This window comes from Amblyomma maculatum, chromosome 2 (genome assembly GCF_055883805.1).
Source record: "Amblyomma maculatum isolate TAMU_Amacu chromosome 2, ASM5588380v1, whole genome shotgun sequence".
In the NCBI taxonomy this organism is placed as follows: Eukaryota; Metazoa; Arthropoda; class Arachnida; order Ixodida; family Ixodidae; genus Amblyomma; species Amblyomma maculatum.
In genome coordinates, this window is record NC_139345.1 from 75,000,966 (window position 1) to 75,018,992 (window position 18,027).

Genomic DNA, 18,027 nt, shown 5'->3' on the forward strand with positions numbered 1-18,027 from the left:
CCTGGGGAAGCTTGGTTCATGACGCTCTACAGGAAAGTTGCTGGCAGGTTTAGAGGTGCCTCTGTAGCTGACACTTTCTCATAGTTCATTGTTGGTGAAAAGGGGCGTTTCTTGCTTTCTGAGTGAACTTCATTGTTCTTCTAGCTTCAGTCTGTGTTTTAGTTTCTACTTACCTTTAAAGGGACTGCCTGACGATCTCAAGGCACAAACCTGTTTTTCACTGTGCGTGAAGGTCGTCACGTTACGTCAGTTTATTATTTGCTCTAATCAGCGACTCGCGCATGTAATTTTTATCTTCATTTCTGAATGACTAATCCGTGAAAATAAAATGACACCAAATTCGAATTTCAATAAAGTGGATGCTTGGGAAACTGGTTTTAATCTTTGGGATGACATAGCATTTATGTTAGGTTCACTTGTGACTTTGTGGCTTTGAAGAAGAGTGGTATCTGGGCTGTACATAATGTAGGCACTCCTCCGGGCTTCTTTGCGGTGCGGCATATTGTTGTGGCGACGGGAGAATACTGCCGCCGTTCGCTGCATGTTATGGGGTGGAAAAGAAGAGTCAATAAACAAAAGCCTTTCGCGGAGTTTTTTGTAATGAAATTGCAGGAAACGTGCTGAAACTGAGATATGACCGTTGCTATGCGACCCACGATCGACGACTGTACTTAGCAGATATGTTGCCGGCGCCATTAGAAGTATGTGACATTATTATGCAAACATAGGAAGCCACTTATAAGAGTGAGTTGGCGGGCTAGTTGGTTTTGCATGGTGAGGGAGCAGCGTAAGGGACAAGACACAGTGACACGATGGAGCACAAACACAAGGCGCTATCAACTACTCAGTGCCTGGTGTTTGTGCTTCCTCGTGTCACTGTGTCCCATCCCTCGCGCTGTTTCATCACCACAGGAAGCCATACTCAAGGTATCTGTTTCAGAGCTTTCTAGTAAGTCTGACAGAAGTGCGAGATAGGCAATGTCTCTGCTTCCTCTAATTTTTATTGGCGGGGTGGTGCAGTGGTAAGACGCCCGACTACTGTGCCGGAGTTCCCGGGTTCGAACCCGACCGCGGCGGCTGCGTTTCGATGGAGGCGAAACGAAGTGGCGTCGTGTGCTGTGCGATGTCAGCGCACGTTAAAGATCCCCAGGTGGTCGAAATTACTCCGTAGCCCTCCACTACGGCTCCTCTTTCTCTCTTTCCACTTTCATTCCCGCCTTCCTCCCTTCCCTTACGGCGCGGTTCGGGTGTCCACAGAGCAAGTGTGACAGTTACTGCGCCTTTCCCTTCCTGTGAACCAATTTAACGCAAGGCGCCCGTGTGCTGTGCGATGTCAGTGCACGTTAAAGAACCCCAGGTGGTCGAAATTTCCGGAGTCCTCCACTACGGCGTCTCTCATAGCCTGAGTTGCTTTGGGACGTTAAACCCCACAAACCAACCAACTATTTAACTGTAGGATGGCAACTACAACGATGTGCTGCTCCTTAGGATGCATCGCTTGACGGCGTTCATATTCTGATGTGGAAGGCGCTGAAAGGAGCAAAAACAAAGCAATTGTAGTATTTTGCAGGAGCTGAAGGCAGAAAGCACCTTGCTGACTGGAAGTCTGAACTCGAAAGCTTGATAATGTACGTGCGTAACATGGATATGCACACTATGTAGGCTTGTGTAATGTGTGCGTTTCCTGCATATCAAAATGGTAACAAAACCGCAGTATCTTAACTACGTCCGAATGAATTTTCTTATGTACTGATGAGCTCGTTTTGTCGGCACCGTTACTTAGTCAATATTCGGCAAGCAAGAGCTGCAAAGTGGTCACAAGAACGGGTGCTGCGTGACCGTGGGTTCTTCGTTTTGTCACAGGTACAATTCTTTCAGTTCCCAAGGGGCACGCAAGATGCTCTAATTGGCACATTATTTTGTGGGAAATCGGGTGTCTAAAATCCGCCACCTATCCGGTTTCGTTCCCGAATATATCTTTGTGCATATTTCTTATTGTGATAGAAATTTTAAAATGACGTCCATAGCAGTAAGATTGTTTGTTTATTTAATATCATTCAAAATACGCTTTTGCCGTTTTTATTTCACAACGTCTCCTTAGGAGTGTAACTTCCAGTGCACGTCCCATAATTGGCCTAGAGTTGGCACTTCATCCCGTATTAACTTTTCCCTGTAAAGCGTGCTTTTCCACACAAATGCTTACATTGTGGCAAAGCAACCAAGTTCACGCGTGTACAGCTTTCCGGTTAAAATGACGCCCATAGCAGTAAGGTTATTTTTTTATTTAATATCATGAAAAAACGTTTTTGTCGTTTGTTTTTCACAAACCTTCTTTTAAGGGGTGTAGTTAACTTCCAGTGCACGTCCCATAATTGGCCGAGCGTTGGCACTTCATCCCGTATTAACTTTTCTCTGTAAAGCGTGCTTCTCCACACAAAAGCATACACTGTGGCAAAGCAACTAAGCTCACGCGTGCGCAACTTTCCCGTTTTTATCTTTGCTGCGGCGTCGAAAAGAAGCAGAGAAGTCTGAAAAGGCAAACTGCAATCGCGTGAGCCAAGCCTTTGGCGAGAGCTTCATATGCCTGGTTCTTAGGCTCCGTGCGAAGCAGTTCTAGTGATGCATGTGTTATCGCCCAATTTCTGATAGCTCTGCCTTTGTGCTCCACATGCTTGCAAGCGCGTAACGTTGCAAGCAAGATAGTAGGCTCCGGTTGCGTTCACAGGTATTACTCCTTAAATAATCACATCCGTATTACAAATCTATTTCACCTTGGTAGAGCTCACTGAGTTTGGAATAATGAAGTTCTCACTTCAACTTTTTGGTCGATTAGCTTTTGCCATCTGATGAGCTAGCCTTTTCATGTTAGCTCAGTTACTAAAGTGACTGCCATTCGACTGGCGGAGGTCCGAGCTTCGAACCGATCGCTTCAGGACAAATTTTTCTTTGAATAATCACTCCTTTATAATTCGTCGATATTCAGAAACATTTACGATCAGTTTATCGTAAATAATTATTGCATGCGATTTCTTTCTCATGCTAGACTGTGACAAATGTGTGCTCTTTTCGATATTATCCGCACTTAAATTCCAGCCGGTAAAGCAATTAATAGTATGCAGCTTCTTGGGGCTCTAATGCATAAAAGGCATTACTGGCAGGGGTTGCTTAGCATTAATCAGCACAACCTACCATATGACGTTATCGGGAGCAGCATGTATTATAGATATGGCCTTAGTTTCGCAATGCTTTCTCCTCACATTTGTCTTGCATTGCAGCAGCGCCGCGCAGTTGACGCTCGCGCGGCATTAATAAAGATCCGTTGGGCTGTACACACTGAACCATACTTAGTTGGAACACTGAAGCTCATGATTCTTCAGCTATCGCAAGTTGCTCTTTGTCGCAGTATCCGAGTCCTGCCGCATTTTACGGAGGCGCTTTCTACACGAGGTACCCACTATTGGCGCTAACCGAGGCGCATAACCACGAGTTCAAGTTGTCCTGCTGTATGCGATCCGCCATGCATTCTAATATACTAGCGCTGTAGGCAGTGAACAAGATAGTGATCCGTTTCGGATGTATATATACGGCTCTGTTATCGAGACTTGTAGCGCAGTGCCCACTACCATGTCAATTCCTTTTATTTGTTTTGGCTTTTTTTTTTTAACTCCATTGTCAGTATTATTCAAGAAAGCAAAACTATAACGAACTCAACTAATTGTTCTTCCTAGTGCCTCAGCTAATTTTATGCCACTAGAATGAAATCGACCGCCATGAATATGGCAGGGAATACTAGGAGAAAAATATGTGAGCCACCTGATGAAGTCGGGAGCGCGGGTGATGACATGCTCAAACTCAGTGAAGGAGAGCTTCCCGTCGTCGTCCATGTCAGCCTCCTCGAGCACCTTGTCGACCACGATCTGCACTTCGTCGGGTGTCAGTTCGGACCGAGTGAGGGCTATGGTCGCCTTCTCGATGTCTCCAGGCCCCAGCATCTGGTCCTCGTCGTAATCTGCGCATCATGCACACGCTAAAACAGCTCAGTATTGTCTACACTTTACGAGCAATTTTTCGCCGACCAGAAATTACTGCTAGTAAGATTAAGAAAAAAAAATGTAATGCCTACTTTGTGACGGTTTGAAAGAGGAGAGAAAAATGGGGGGGGCGGCAAAATTTATTCGCTGTTAACAGGCAGATGCAACTGCTTCAGAGTTTTTGATATTTATTTCATAAAAGAAAAAGTCAGCGGAGTGAAATTTGGCAATAGAATTTATTTTTAGGACTTCATTTATTTTTGTTAAGGAAATGAATTTCGTCTACTTTTATTAAACACCAGTACTGAACATCTAAAGAAGGCAAAATTTTGCACAGATTTTTTACATCGGTTGCCCTTGTTCTGTAAAACTTTTACTAATTAAACAAAGACACGACGCAGAATCAAATTAAATTGCAGAATTGTAGTTCGGCGAAATACCGTGTTTACTAATTTTTATTGCTGCTGCATGCTGTTTTATTATTGCTATATTTGGTCTTCTTTCGTAATCGAACGTTATTGAGACAAATTTTTGTTGCTTATAGTTTTTTTTCTTCGTACGATCTTCCAGAATTATTATTAGGACCTCATTTGTCATTCTTCTTCGCAACAGTCTCAGGTTTTATTTGCTCCGATAAGTGCAGTAGACAAATGTTTCGTGTTTGGCGAGCAAGTGCCATTCCTTTGTTTTTATCTATTCAGACAGGAGCCGGCGAGGTAAACCATCCTATGAAGATAGTGCAGAAGTATAATGCCTTGCTGTGGTGGCTCAGTGGTTTTGTGATGCTTGACTGCTGAATTATCGAGTACGCTGGCTCTATTCCGGAGGCCTCTAGAGGCGTATTCCGGAGGCGTGTAGAGAGGTTCCATGCTTCGTGAAACTTTCGGACGTTTACTTCAATTAAAAAGCCTTTGAAATTACTCTCTTAGTTTGACGCTGTGAACCACAAGCGTACTGATACTTTCTTCGTCTTCGCGTACTTAGTATATATATATATAGTTGAACGAGTTTTAGGGTTATGGCCCTTATTGAGTCGTGCATTGCCTATAAATGCGTACTCACCATAGATGCGGAATGCGTAGAAGACCTTGACATCGCGGGGCGAGGGCTCACTGAACACTGACAGCATGTCCAGGAAGTCGTCAAACGTCATGTTTCCGCTTCCATCATGTGAGAAAACCTTGCAGATTCGCTCTTTGAAGGGATTCTCCTGCAATGCGCGCCGCCAATAAGCGTCGTGATCTACGAGACTGGTCTGTCTCTAGCCACTTTCCACATCGCGGGCTTAACTACGGTACTGCCTTTATCATTACCGCACTTCCGTTTTTCTTCTTTTTCTCGCTCGTCACATTTTTTTGTTTTTTATCGCGGTCTCTGAGTAGTGGATTTTAGTTTTTTTTTTTTTTTTCTGGATCTTGCAAAGACCGTAGCTATTACTTGGAAAGGTCGGGAGGTGTGCGCCGCAAATCACAAGAGAAATCAGTTGCTGCTGTATTCAAGGCAAGGTTTTTGTGTCAGTATAGTTTACAAGATTGTGTCACAACTATAAATTCTGGGCAAGCGCATTCTTCAGCAAAAAATTGTTCATGTCTGTAATTTTCCTTTCTTTTTTTTTTTTTTGCAAATCGTGAGATTCCCCCCCCCAAAAAAAAATAAATAAATAAAAATAAATGTATATCCGCATATCCGTAGTTTACCGCTTTTTATTGTCAAAAACGCACAGCATTGGTTTTCTGCTGCAGTTTTAACTATAGTCAGTGCAAGATTTTCCTACGCATGGGAATAGCTAAACCTTTTCATCAGTGTGATTATAGCATTATCCTACAATATGCCACAGTTACCTCACAACATAAAGTGATGTCCAGCATTGCTGGACTTGGTCCACGTTAGCGCTAAAACCTTTGCCACCTGAATCTTGAACGGAACCCAAATGTTACTTTTGCCCATTTTTAACCGGGCTTGCGATTCGCACAAAACGAGGTGCTCCGGAATGGGGCGCAAAGTACCTTGAGTTCGGGCATCTTTTCGATCTTCTCCATAGGCACGGCGATGGTGTGCGCCTCGTTCCCAGTCATGACGATGGGCACCCGCTGACTGTCCAGCTCGCGGAACCTCTTCTGCACCCTGCGATCATTTGGCAGTCTGTGCCGACACTTCTGGATTATACGTAATTCGTGAAGCATGCGGTATTCACGCTTGACCTGCCTTCTTTGCAAGTAGTAAAGTGGCTGTCTATGCCTGATCAACTACCACGTGTTGCAAATGTATCAGTCCGACGCACACAGCCCGGAGTAGGTCGCACACCTATGTTGGTGGAACAGCTTATTTTTTTTCTGTTTTGTTTGCTTGATCTCGTCACGGCGAGAGCAGAGAGCCTTCCCGATATTTTTAGGGCGCAGCTCTTTATAGGCACCCTTTCCTGGCTTGAGTGGCGCCACTGTCGGCTTTGGAGTAACCAGTAGGCTGACATAGGATCAACAGTTGGGAGTAGTCAACCTGGGGCGCAATATTATGGTCTGCCTCTTTCAACGTGTCATGGTCACCCGGAACGCAGGCACCTTTGTCAGTTTGATGAGTGGCAGCGTCGGTATCCTGAGGGACGCCTCAATGCTATCGAGTCCTATACCTAAAGGTGAAGATTTGGTGCACGTGTCCGGGATAGCTTGTCTCAGGTGGCAATTCGATTGAAAATGAAAATGATCAACCTGAGACACAAGATTCTGCTCGACTTCGGGTAGCATTTCATGTTCATACGGAACTTTGGCGCCCCGGACGTTTAGGTGAATGAAAGCGTGGCGATACTGAAGGACCCTTTAACGGCATCGCGTCCTACACAAACAGGCTAAGGCCTGTATTTTGAGTTGGTGTCGTTATTGAAACTGGCGTTGTCTCCCCGACTTCGATTCATCTGATTGGAGGAAGCGCCAGAACCGGAAATGGTAGTGGCATCTGGTTCTGGTGTGCTCATTCATTCAGATGACTCGACGTCGGGTAGGCAGCGACACTTTCGATAACGACGCTAACTCGAAACACGGGCCTGTGGCTGTACCGTTGACAGAACGGATACATTCTTCTCGTTCACACCGCTGACGACGAAACCGCCAGATTTTCTTCGACGTTAAAGGGCCACTGTCCAGGGAAGGCCCTTATAAGCAAAGGAGCCCAGTGTTTAGATCAGGTACCGGAGATAGTCTGTGCAAAATGCTACAGTGACACGCGCGCCGCAAAGCATCGAAAATACAATTCAAAGCTTTCTCATGCTCTCCTTTGGGAAGCCAGCTTCCCCGTTTCCTGCGCTGGCCCGACGGGCCCCAGTAATGACGTACGTACCGGGAACGATGTCCATTGGTCCGTCTCGCTGACTGACGGGAGAAGGATGGGTGTGTACCGCTCGCAGCGCGCTTTTCCCTCGCCACGACCAGACGATCCAGTGGCGCGCGCTCCCCCGACCGTTTTTTTTTTTTCGCGCTCGCGGAGAGCCACGCCCCACCTCCCGCCAAACGCGGAGGAGGAAGGGGAATTTGTATTGCGGAGGCTAGACGACCTCGGGCAGGAGAGTGAAAAGCCTTTGCGAGGGAACGGAAGGAGAGAGGCATGATAGAATCGGGTGATTGCGGTGGCTGTAACTGCGTTATTAGTTACTCTTTTCAAAAACATTTTTCGGCCTTGCGTTCTAGGGGCGAAGTCTCACAGTCACCGGGGAAGAAAATATTTTCGACCGGAGGGTGGACAGTGGGCCTTTAACAGCTGCGCTCAAATTTCCCTTTATAGAGCATCGTAATGATTGGTCTCAAGTTTTAAGGCGTAAGCCTTAAATCGCTATTTCAAGGTCGCGCCGCGAGGGATGGAGAACAAGCGACTAAGAAAATTAGAAAAAAAAAAAAATCGCGTCCACGCCAGGGCTCGAACCGACATCCTTCCGTGCCCCAGGCGAGCGCGCTACTTTACTTCGACTTATTTTTTCTTTATTACCTGTCACATCAGTACAGAACAAGAAAACAGAAAACAAGACGCATTTATGCTTTATAACTTAACAGACATACTGTAACAAAAACAATGTTGCGCAAAAACTTAAGTATTATGATTAAAATTGTTTGAGGGAAGCCAGCTGGTCAAGCGTTGGTAACCAGTCTGGGGGCACACTCGGTCATTTCAACGCATCACGAAAGTAAATAGCATGCTTATTGAAATACTGCCTAGCAGGCCTGAGATTCACATCTTCATTACGAACTGCCACCCCGTCTTCCACACAGTGTGCATGTAGACCAGCATGATGAAGTCATGCGGCATAGCACATGGATCATGTGCCGGTAAAAAACGGATACTGAAAAGCGTTAAAGGGAGGTGTTATTTAAGAGTTCTCTGCAGTATATCCCATGAAAATACTGCATCCCAACATTCCAGAAAGATGTGCTCTCTTGTTTCAGGCTGTAAACTGCTTGATTTGTCGTAAGCCTGAAACTTTATTCCGACTTCCTGAGAACGAGTCCATATTTCTGCTTGTCTAGCCACAAACGTGGCACTGATGAGGACGAGAGAAATGTCAGCAGAGGGCGTCACCGCTAGAGGGTTCCACGTGCACGCAAGAGAAGATTGAGGTAAGCGTCTTAACTAGGAGCGTGGAATTTCACCGTGGTCCTTGTCTGCAAACATGGCAACTGCTGTTACGTCAATGCAAGCCATCGCTGCGGGCGCGTTTCAAGGCAGCGATAAATGCATGTCACTTCTGTTGACTGTGTGTGCCCAAAGTACATGTTCGCTATACAACGTCTGTATTCTGTACTGAGTGACCATCATCGCTTTAAGAGATAAAGCACTCGGAATACGATGGTCTCTTACCTGAGTATTTCTTTTCTTGTAAAGAAGGTGCAGTCCTTGGTTATGGCAGCAGATGTAAAAGGAGGAAGGTGAGGCAGCTGGTGTTATATACTAAAAAATGTGGGTAATTCTTAGCAAAAAAAAAGGCAACTTTGGATGAACATTTTGTAGCAAAAAAAAAAATGCTTCACGATGCGTGAAAATCTCGTGACTCTATCATATTTCTGATCTGCACGTTGTTCTGTGTAATTTAAACTAGAGAAGCATAGAGAGCGGCAGCTCAAATGAAACTGGGTCAAAGGGCGCTGAGACGGCAGGACAAGCGTTTGTGCCGATGATGCATAATGACGTATCGGTCAACGAATTCTCTGGACAGCAAGAACTACTGAAGTGAGCACTAATATCATGCTAGTTGCATAAAAGAGCTTAATTTGTTGATAAAAAGTAAAATTACACACAGTTTTTCCCGCCGCGGTGGCGCAGTGGTTAAGCTGCCATACTAGTGTGCTACCCAGATTCGATCCCGACTGCCGCTGGCAGCGTTTCTATTATAGTGAACTAGAATAGTATTCTAGTTCACTATAGTTTCGATGGAAGCGAAATCAGCGTTCTGTGCGATGTCAGTGCACGTTAAGATTCCCAGACGGTCAAAATTACTCCGGAGCCCTCCACTACCGGCACCCCTTACCCTCTTTTCGCCTTCACTCCCACCTTCCTCCCCTTACGGCGAGGTTTAGGTCTCTACAGAAACAGTGTGAGATACTGCCCCTTTCCATCCTTGTAAAACATAACTATTTATTATTCAATTAACTAAATAATTATAAATTTAACAATAATTAAAATAACTATACTGTTTGTTTCAATCCAAATTCAAGAGCGCTTATAATGCCGTCTGTCGACTCATAAACCGGGTGTCCCGCCTAAATGTATCCAAACTTTTAAAAATGCGGAGTGTCCTCACCCAATGAAATCAACTTAGGTCTGTTAAGAGTCGAGTCTAGCCTAGCCTGAATTATTTTTTTTTTTGTTCACCAAAGTGAATCAAGTGGCAATGAGGAGCTAGCTATATTCAATTGATGGCTTCAGGAACAATGTTTCAGTTGTGAAGAAGAAGATGGACCGCTTCGCTGGACGCTGATGAGAAAGACGAAGGTGTGGAATTGTCATCGCGCAGATCGTGTTGGTCTTGATCGCCCTGCTTCCCCGTCGACCTCGACGCCGTCCTGAACGTCCTTCTTCTACATTTGGTGGAGGTGCGGCCTGATATCCTTGTCTCACGCTGGAGCTTCGCACCCGCACGCTCCCGATAACTCGTATGGCTAACGACGAACACCCCCCAGCCAACCCTATGACCCCGCCGATTGCTTGCTCTGGCTCCTTACGCCAGAGAGACCCTGCGTTCTTCAGCGGGACTGACGACACTGACTGCGAAGACTGGCTTGCTTCGTACGAGCGAGTGAGTCCGTACAATAAGTGGGACGACGCCACGAAGTTAACAATCGTCATATTTTATTTGACCGGCGTTGCCAACTTGTGGTATCGTAACCACGAAGCCGATATCACGACTTGGGACTCATTCAAGGCTAGTCTTACAAGCGTCTTTGGTCGTCCAGCAGTACAAAAGCTCCGCGCCGAACAACGTCTGCAGGATCGAACACAGCGGCTCGGGGAGACATTTACAAGTTATATTGGAGATGTACTCCACCTGTGCAGTCGCGTAAACACTCAGATGTCCGAGCCACAGAAGATAAAGCACATCCTGAAGGGCATCGAACATGACGCCTTTCAGATGTTAAACTCCCGAGATTTGACTACTGCTGCTCAAGTTATAAACCTCTGCCAGAGTTACGATGAGTTGCGCAAGCACGCATCCTCCCTCGACAACCTTCCGCGCCTGCAGAGTCACTTTCTGGCCTCTCCGCAACATCTGAGACCTCCTCGCTGCTGCAGCAGCTCAAGGACTTCATCTGCGAGGAAGTTGCTCGCCAAATATCTCTGCTGCCAACAAACTGCGAGCTGTCCCGCAATTTGGCGCCCCTTTGACAAGTCATCGCCGACCGCGTGGCTGAGGCCCTTCCATCTGCCCCTCCGCCAGCGCCCATGCCTCAGACCGCGCCGGCCGCGGAGCCCCTCGCATACACTGACGTCCCTGTCGCTCCACCATTGACATGCGCCCCCACTCCTGTCGCACCGTTGACGTACGCTGCCGTCGCTGCACGACCACGGCCATCTAGCTACCCGCTGGTGTACGCTACACCTCCAGGGCCTGTGCAAGAATTTCTTCAGGCACCACAGCCTTTGGTTCCACCACGTTCGCTGCGCCGCAATCCATGGCGAACCAGTGATAACCATCCCATCTGTTATTCCTGCGGATTTTCTGGCCATATTTCCCGCTACTGCCGAAATCGCACTCCCGATGATTTTCTACCGCGCCGAATGTCAGCTTCCTGGCAACCGCTCCGATGTCAGTACGCCGCCGGCGATCCATGTGCAAGTTCCGTCGCGGATGACCATACCACCTTTTCTCCTCGCCGCTCAACCTCGCCGCGTCGCCGTTCTCTATCCCCTCTGCGACGGCGACCCAATCTTGCGCAAGAGGAAAACTGAATGCCGCAGTTCCTGAGGCGAGAACTGCGCAACGAGCGAACTGTCAAAGGCCTCACGTATCTCCCGAAAATCTGTTTGAAGTTTTTGTTGACGGCGTTATAGTACTGGCTCTGGTCGACACCGGCGCTGCTGTTTCTACGATGGCTGCAAGTCTTTGCCCTTCATTGCGCAAAGTGACGACACCAATTTCAGGATTCTCGCTATGCACGGCAAATGCCCAGCCTATGTGCACAGCACGAGTCGTCATTCAGGAAGTTGTGTACGCAATAGAGTTCGTCGTTTTGACTTCCTGTTCGCATGATCTCATCTTGGGCTGGGATTTTCTATCGCGTCATAATGCGGTGATAAACTGTGCTCGTGCCGAACTGGAGATTTTTGCGCTAGACGAACCATCGCAGGACGTTCCTTATCCCAAAGTCGTCGTTGCCGAAGATACTGATCTTCCTGCGTGCTCTTTCGTTCTTGTGCCCACCGCTTCTGCTTTTTCCCGCAGTGTCGATGTACTTTTCACCCCATCAACTACCTTTCTAAACCACAAAAGTCTCCCCCTGCCTTATGCCGTACATTCTATATCAGTTGGCCTCACCGCGCTCTGGATTTCTAATCCGTTCTCACTTCCCGTATCCCTGCGTCGCGGTGAATGCCTCGGCACCATCCAGCTCATGGATTCTATTCTCACCGCTGACGAAACACCCTTTTCGCAGCCCGCCGACTTGGCTGCACTCACACCGCTTGTTCTTGCGCTGGACCAGTCTTCTGCCAACGTTTTTCTCCGCTCCATCAATGCCAGTCTTCCTGGCCCTCAACGCTCTGAACTCCTCGCACTGCTTCATCGGTTCCGCTCTTCATTCGACACAGTTCTTCTACACAGTTAAGAAGTTTCAGGTCTTATAGAACAGCTGGTTGCAATGTTTGCGCCAAGTAACGAGTGAACTTTTTTTTTTGTCGTCTCTAAACCCGAACTCGCGCAGTACAAAGGCATTTTTAAAACAGCGCTGCTGACCCGCCGCGGTGGTGCAGTGGTTAAGTGGGTTCGATCCCGACCGCCGGCGGCTGCGTTTCGATGGATGCTGTGTGATGTTAGGGCACTTTAGGCATCCCCAGGTGGTCGAAATTACTCCGTAGCCCTCCACTACGGCTCCTCGTTCTTTCTTTCCACTTTCGCCCCCATCTTCCTAACTTCCGTTACGGCGCTAAGATACCCGACTATTGTGCCGTAGTACCCAGGTTCGATCCCGACCGCCGCCGGCTGCGTTTCGATGGTGGTCGTGGTAAAAATATTTTAATGAAAATATTTAGGAGGTTTCAGAGGCGGTTGGAGTCCTCAGTCCGGAACCCCATTGGCGTAGGCTGCTGTCCGCGCTCTTTCGATGAGTTCTTTTTGACCCCTTGCGTCCGAGCTGGTCAGAGCTGCCTCCCACTCCTCCTGCGTTGGCTGGTTATTAATAGTGATAGTCTGCATTCGCTGGCATGCCCACACCATATGGCACAGGTCCGCTTTCTCCCCGCAGAATTTGCGTTGTGAGGATCTATTGAGTGTAGTCTTCGTGGGTTGTTAAAAGTGGTGGTCTGTAGCTTGCGGAGGTGTACCTCCTCCCCTTTGTCTAGTGTCTTTACCGGTGGAGGGTAGACCCAGCGAGATAATGTTATGTGCTGAAGTATTCCAGTGTAAGTTAACAATGGAGTTCCACGACAGGAGGTTCCACGAGATCCGTATTGTGTTTCCGGAGGAGAAATGCTCGGGCTGAGGCGTGTGCGCTCTCGTTCCCTGGGATGCCCTGGTGACCTGGTACCAATACTAAGTGTTTATGCATGGGTTTGTTGCCACGGGTGTAACTATCTTGCAGGATTTTAGCTGCTAGAGGTCCAATCCTGCCCCTGTGGTAATTGCGATATGCTCTCTGCGAATCTGTAAGAATGTATTCTGAAGTAGTGTGTGTTGAAGCTAGGGCAATCGCCACTTCTTCCGTAGCCAGTGTGTCTTGTCCAGTGTGTGTGTCCATCCACTGTTTGATGTTGGTGCACTACCGCAACGGCCGCCATTTCCAGTTCAGGACCCGCAGCATCGACATAGAACACGCCCTCGCGCCCGCCGTAGTGCCTTTTTGTAGCTTCCGCTCGTGCTTGTCGTCTTGGCTGTTTAAAATCGGGGTGCATATTCCTCGGCAATGTAGTTCCTTGAATTGTCCTCTCCATGAGGCTGGGATGTCGCTTTTAGGGTCTAACTGTCGGGGGCAATTGATGTTCAACACATTCAAGACTTGCCGGCCAGTCAGAGTCGTGGAGAGTCGTACCACCTGCGCCGTGAAGTGTGCTTCTATCAGCTCGTCTATCGTGTTGTGGACACCCAGTCGTAAAAGCCGGTCCGTCGATGTCGTAAGAGAAAGGCCCAGGGCCTTTTTGTAGGCTGCTCTGATTACGACATCGAGGTTCTTGATGTCAAACTTCTTGAGACGGAGGTAGGGTGCTACATAGACAATGCGGCTCACGAAGAAAGCCTGCACCAGTCGGAAAGTATCTTCTTCTCGCATCCCCGATTTCCGCGTCGTTATTCTGGCGATCATCCTGGCGACTTGCCCGCTCATGAGATGGGAGTTTCTGGATGATGAGGTGGTTGTTACCCTTGTTATTGATGTAAAGACTCAGTATCGTGACGGTCTGAACTTCCTTGATGGGTGAGTTGTCAATGTTGATGCCGATCGTGGCCTGATTTTTGTGCTGGCGGAAGACTAGGAGTTCACATTGTCCACACGCTCTTGCAAAATTCTGAACTGTTGTTGCCGCTGCTTGTAATTTTTCTTCAACCATTCCCATACTACCCGTGGTTGTCCAGATGATTATATCGTCAGCGTACAGGGCGTGTCGTATGCCCTGTATCTGATTTAGAAGGGGTGGAAGATTTCGGAGTGCAATGTTGAACAGAAGTGGGGATAATACTGCCCCTTGCGGAGTGCCTCTCGTGCCCATCTTCACTTGCGTCGGTTGCTTTGTGTCAATATTGATGTTGACGGTGCTGTCTTTAAGGAAATCGTAGATGTATGAGTAGACTCGTTGGCCACAGTTCGTGCTCTGGAGGTTCTGGAGGATTGTGGAGTGTTTGACGTTGTCAAACGCTCCTTTGAGGTCGAGGGATAGAAGTGCTCGGTCACTGTTTCTGCGTGCTGGATCAATGACTTCGCGTTTGAGTTGCCGAAGCACATCATGGGTGGACAGATGTGCTCTGAATCCAAGCATCGTGTGTGGCAGTAGCTCGTTGTTCTCTAGATAGTTGGAGAGACGCGCGTAGACTGCCTTTTCCATGCGTTTGCCTGCGCACGACGTGAGGGATATGGGGCGTAGGTTTTCAATGCTGGGGATAATGTGTACATTGACTGTTTTCCATGCCTGTGGAATGGTGCCGATGCGCCAGCATTCGTTAACGTAATCCGTAAGTTGCTGCATTGCCTCCGCGCCGAGGTTGGTTAAAAGTCCGGCCGTAATTTTATCTTGTCCCGGGGCTGTACCTCAGCGCATATCTGCTAGTGCTGCTATGATTTCTTCTCAAGTGAAGTCTTTATCTAGGTCTTCGTTCTGTTCCCCCCGGTATTCTGGATTTGAAAGTTCTGCGTCTCTCGAAGTGCAGAAATAGCTACGCGTGAGTTCAACCACGAGTTCGTCGTCCGCGTCTTGAAAGTTGTGTAAGGCTTGATGCAAATTTCTACGTGGTTCACTCTTCGATTTCGGTGGATCAATTAGGCATCGGGGAAGGTTCCACGTAGTCATGATGTCTAAGCGACCTTTGAGGGATTCGCACCTTTTTATCCAATTGGTGCGAGCGAGGTCTCATGCGTATTGGCCTGCTTGAGCAGCTAGCTTCGCTATTCGACTTCCGAGTTTTCGATTGCGCCTTTGTTTCTTCCACCGTTTTATGAGACTATGTCTAGCTTCTCAAAGGCGTAGGAGATGGTTGTCAACTGCTGGGTGGTCCTCCGTGGTGGCAAGGGTTTTTGTGAGGTTTTCTTTAAGGTCGGAAACGGATGCCGCCCACTCTTCATAACTAGTTAATTGTTCCGATGTAACTAGTTTAGTGTCCTTCCTGAATTTCTCCTAGTCTGTCACTCTGGCTTTCTCGCGTGGTTTGCTGCTCTTGTTGCTTTCAAAGATTGTCTGCAGCACGTAGTGATCGCTGCCTAGGGTTTCTCCAGTATTAAGCCACTCAGAGTTGCGGACGTTGCGGACAAGCGTGTGGTCGAGGGAGGTATCCCGCGTTACGCTGGTACCGATTCGAGTTGCGTGCTGCGGGTCAGTGAGTAAGGTAAGTGCCATGTCAGCGATGGCGGAAGCTAGTTTCCTGCCTTTAATGTCTTCCTTTGGATATCCCCATAAGGAGTTAGAAGCGTTAAAGTCGCCGACTATAGCTAGGGGAGTTGTTTGAGCTTCTCTTAGTGCTTTGAGAAAGATAGCGTCAAAGGCTACGCGGCGCTGTTTGGGGCGACTATATATATTGAGTATATAAGTGCCCTTGCTGTTTCGGTGTTGTGGTAGCAACTTTATGAAGGTATATTCAATGTCGCTGTGTAGGTCAAGGTCTACAGTGGTTGCCGTGCATGATTTGTGGATCAAAATGTATGTCGAGGGGTTTGTTTTATGTGTTGAGTATCCTCTGATCTTAGCCTTCATATTCACTTCTTGCAGGGCTATTATTTGCGGCGCATGTGAATAAGAGTCTATGTATTGTTGTAATGTTTACCTCTTACGCTTTAGTCCCCTGCAGTTTCATTGTAGGAGGGTGAGTTTAGGTCTTGGTTGTGGCGCTATGTTGAGGATTAGAAAGGCGTGTTTGATCCTGTGGTGCATCTTCAGGTCTTTATCAAGTTCAGGGATGAATGCTGTGTGATGTTAGTGCACTTTAAAGATCTCCAAGGTGTCGAAATTACTCCGTAGTCCTCCACTACGGCTTCTCGTTCTCTCTTTCCACTTTCACTCCCACCTTCCTAACTTCCCTCACGGCGCTGTTTAGTTGCCCCCAGAAACAAGTGTGACAGATACTACGCCTTTCTCTTACTGTGAACAAATTATTATTAAACATCGTTGATGCTTCAGCTTGCAAGACATATCTATGAGAACAAAAACAGCTTTTCTCAGGACTGTGCCTCATGAATCGGCATGGCCTGTCCACTGGGCGAAATAAAGCAGCGTATGTACTAAATGGTAGCTTGCAGCAAATATTGCAGCATCGCTTATAGCTTGCAGCGTTGGAATTGGTATTCGATTCCTGAACCCAATAACTAATGAATTAACTAATTTATCTTACAATTTAATTCACTTCGAAGGGCGAAAAAGTGTACAAAATAGGCCATTCGACCCTCAAAAGTACAGTTGATTCATGATTTAAAAGAGCTCAAAAGCAAGACAACGGACAAAGGCTAGAAGCACTGAACACACGCGCCAATGTGTATGGTGCCAATGGTGTGTGTTTCTAACATTTGTCCGTTGTCTTGGATTCGCGCTCATCATCACCCATCATGACCTTCTTTCTTCTCTCCTTCCCCTTCCCCAGTGCAGAGTAGCAGGCCAGATTTGAATTATTCCGGCCAACCTCTCTGCCTTTTCCTTTCAGTAAATCCATCTATCTATCTTTTTTTGCATCTTGGGTCAATGCTGACTTGCTCAAATTTCTACCCTATATATATATATATATATATATATATATATATATATATATATATATATATATATATATATATATATATATAGCTTTTGAATCTAATCAAATTCGTGCCACTTGGTTCATTCTTTCGGGCTACTCGTACTAAGCTATTATCTCCGCCCTAAAATCCCAGTCGGATTTTACGCGTCTGCCTCTACTATATACCTTACCCCGCCACAGTCAGCTTATTCAATAATTGCATCAAAACCCACACTGAGGCCATCCTAACAGAGTAATTCCACCAGATGCCTGCACAACAGCGTTTCACGAGTCATTCTTCGCGCCCACCACTTTTCCTAGCAGTCTGTTACACATAAAGAAACAGTCTCATCATGATGGTTACAACAAACCAGTCACCAATAATTTCCGTGCACACGTTCGCCCTTCATCTAATCTCCCACATACACATACTAAAATATTAAGAAAAACAGAATAATAACAATATTTTTTTTTTTCTGCAGCACAGGCTAGCTGGTCCGTGCAGCCTGCAGCTTGCGAACCGCTGAGATTTTGTTTGTACAGAGTGACAGGTGCTGTTTCCGTTCTGTTTACTTACCTTCTGCGGGATCTGTCGAAGGTTCTTGTGGCGGCTATAATGTGTTAAATTGAAGTTAAGCATCTGCCGCTGCTGCATCTTTGCTTTCTCTTACTTTGTTTGCAAATGGCGGATGCTCAAGAGTAAGGTGCGCTTAGATTCTGCCCTTTGAAGCTCTCATCTATTTACATCTGCTGCAGTCGTACTTACGAGAATCGCTATAGGCACTTTTAATTGCAGCGTGTTCGTACTCCCATTAATCAATTACATTAGGAAGCACAAAGACAACGAAAAGCACTTTAAAGCTGTCTCTCTTATTGCATAGCTGTTATAGCGATGAAATGCCT

The 18,027-nt window shown here is 47.0% G+C and overlaps 1 protein-coding gene across 1 annotated transcript; it reads right to left on the minus strand.

The window, feature by feature from the left end:
* Positions 1 to 1,508: 1,508 nt before the first annotated feature.
* LOC146199035 (calcium and integrin-binding family member 2-like) lies at positions 1,509 to 17,779 on the minus strand. Its single transcript, XM_084592021.1, has 8 exons — positions 17,702 to 17,779; positions 14,034 to 14,174; positions 13,751 to 13,954; positions 8,871 to 8,947; positions 6,038 to 6,155; positions 5,094 to 5,241; positions 3,814 to 4,009; positions 1,509 to 1,530 (listed from the first exon to the last, which is right to left on the minus strand). Exons 1-8 carry the CDS (start codon positions 17,777 to 17,779, stop codon positions 1,509 to 1,511), a joined length of 984 nt encoding a protein of 327 aa, XP_084448147.1.
* Between the last annotated feature and the right edge of the window lie 248 nt (positions 17,780 to 18,027).

Excerpts from the sequence above, each read along its gene's own strand:
- LOC146199035 (XM_084592021.1), bottom strand. The coding sequence starts at position 17,779 with ATGCAGCAGCGGCAGATGCTTAACTTCAATTTAACACATTATAGCCGC. Across the intron at positions 14,175-17,701 it reads TTCGACAGATCCCGCAGAAG|CACAAAAATCAGGCCACGAT; the intron begins GTAAGTAAACAG and ends GTCTTCCGCCAG. Across the intron at positions 13,955-14,033 it reads AACTCCCATCTCATGAGCGG|GCTTTCTTCGTGAGCCGCAT; the intron begins GCAAGTCGCCAG and ends CGACTGGTGCAG.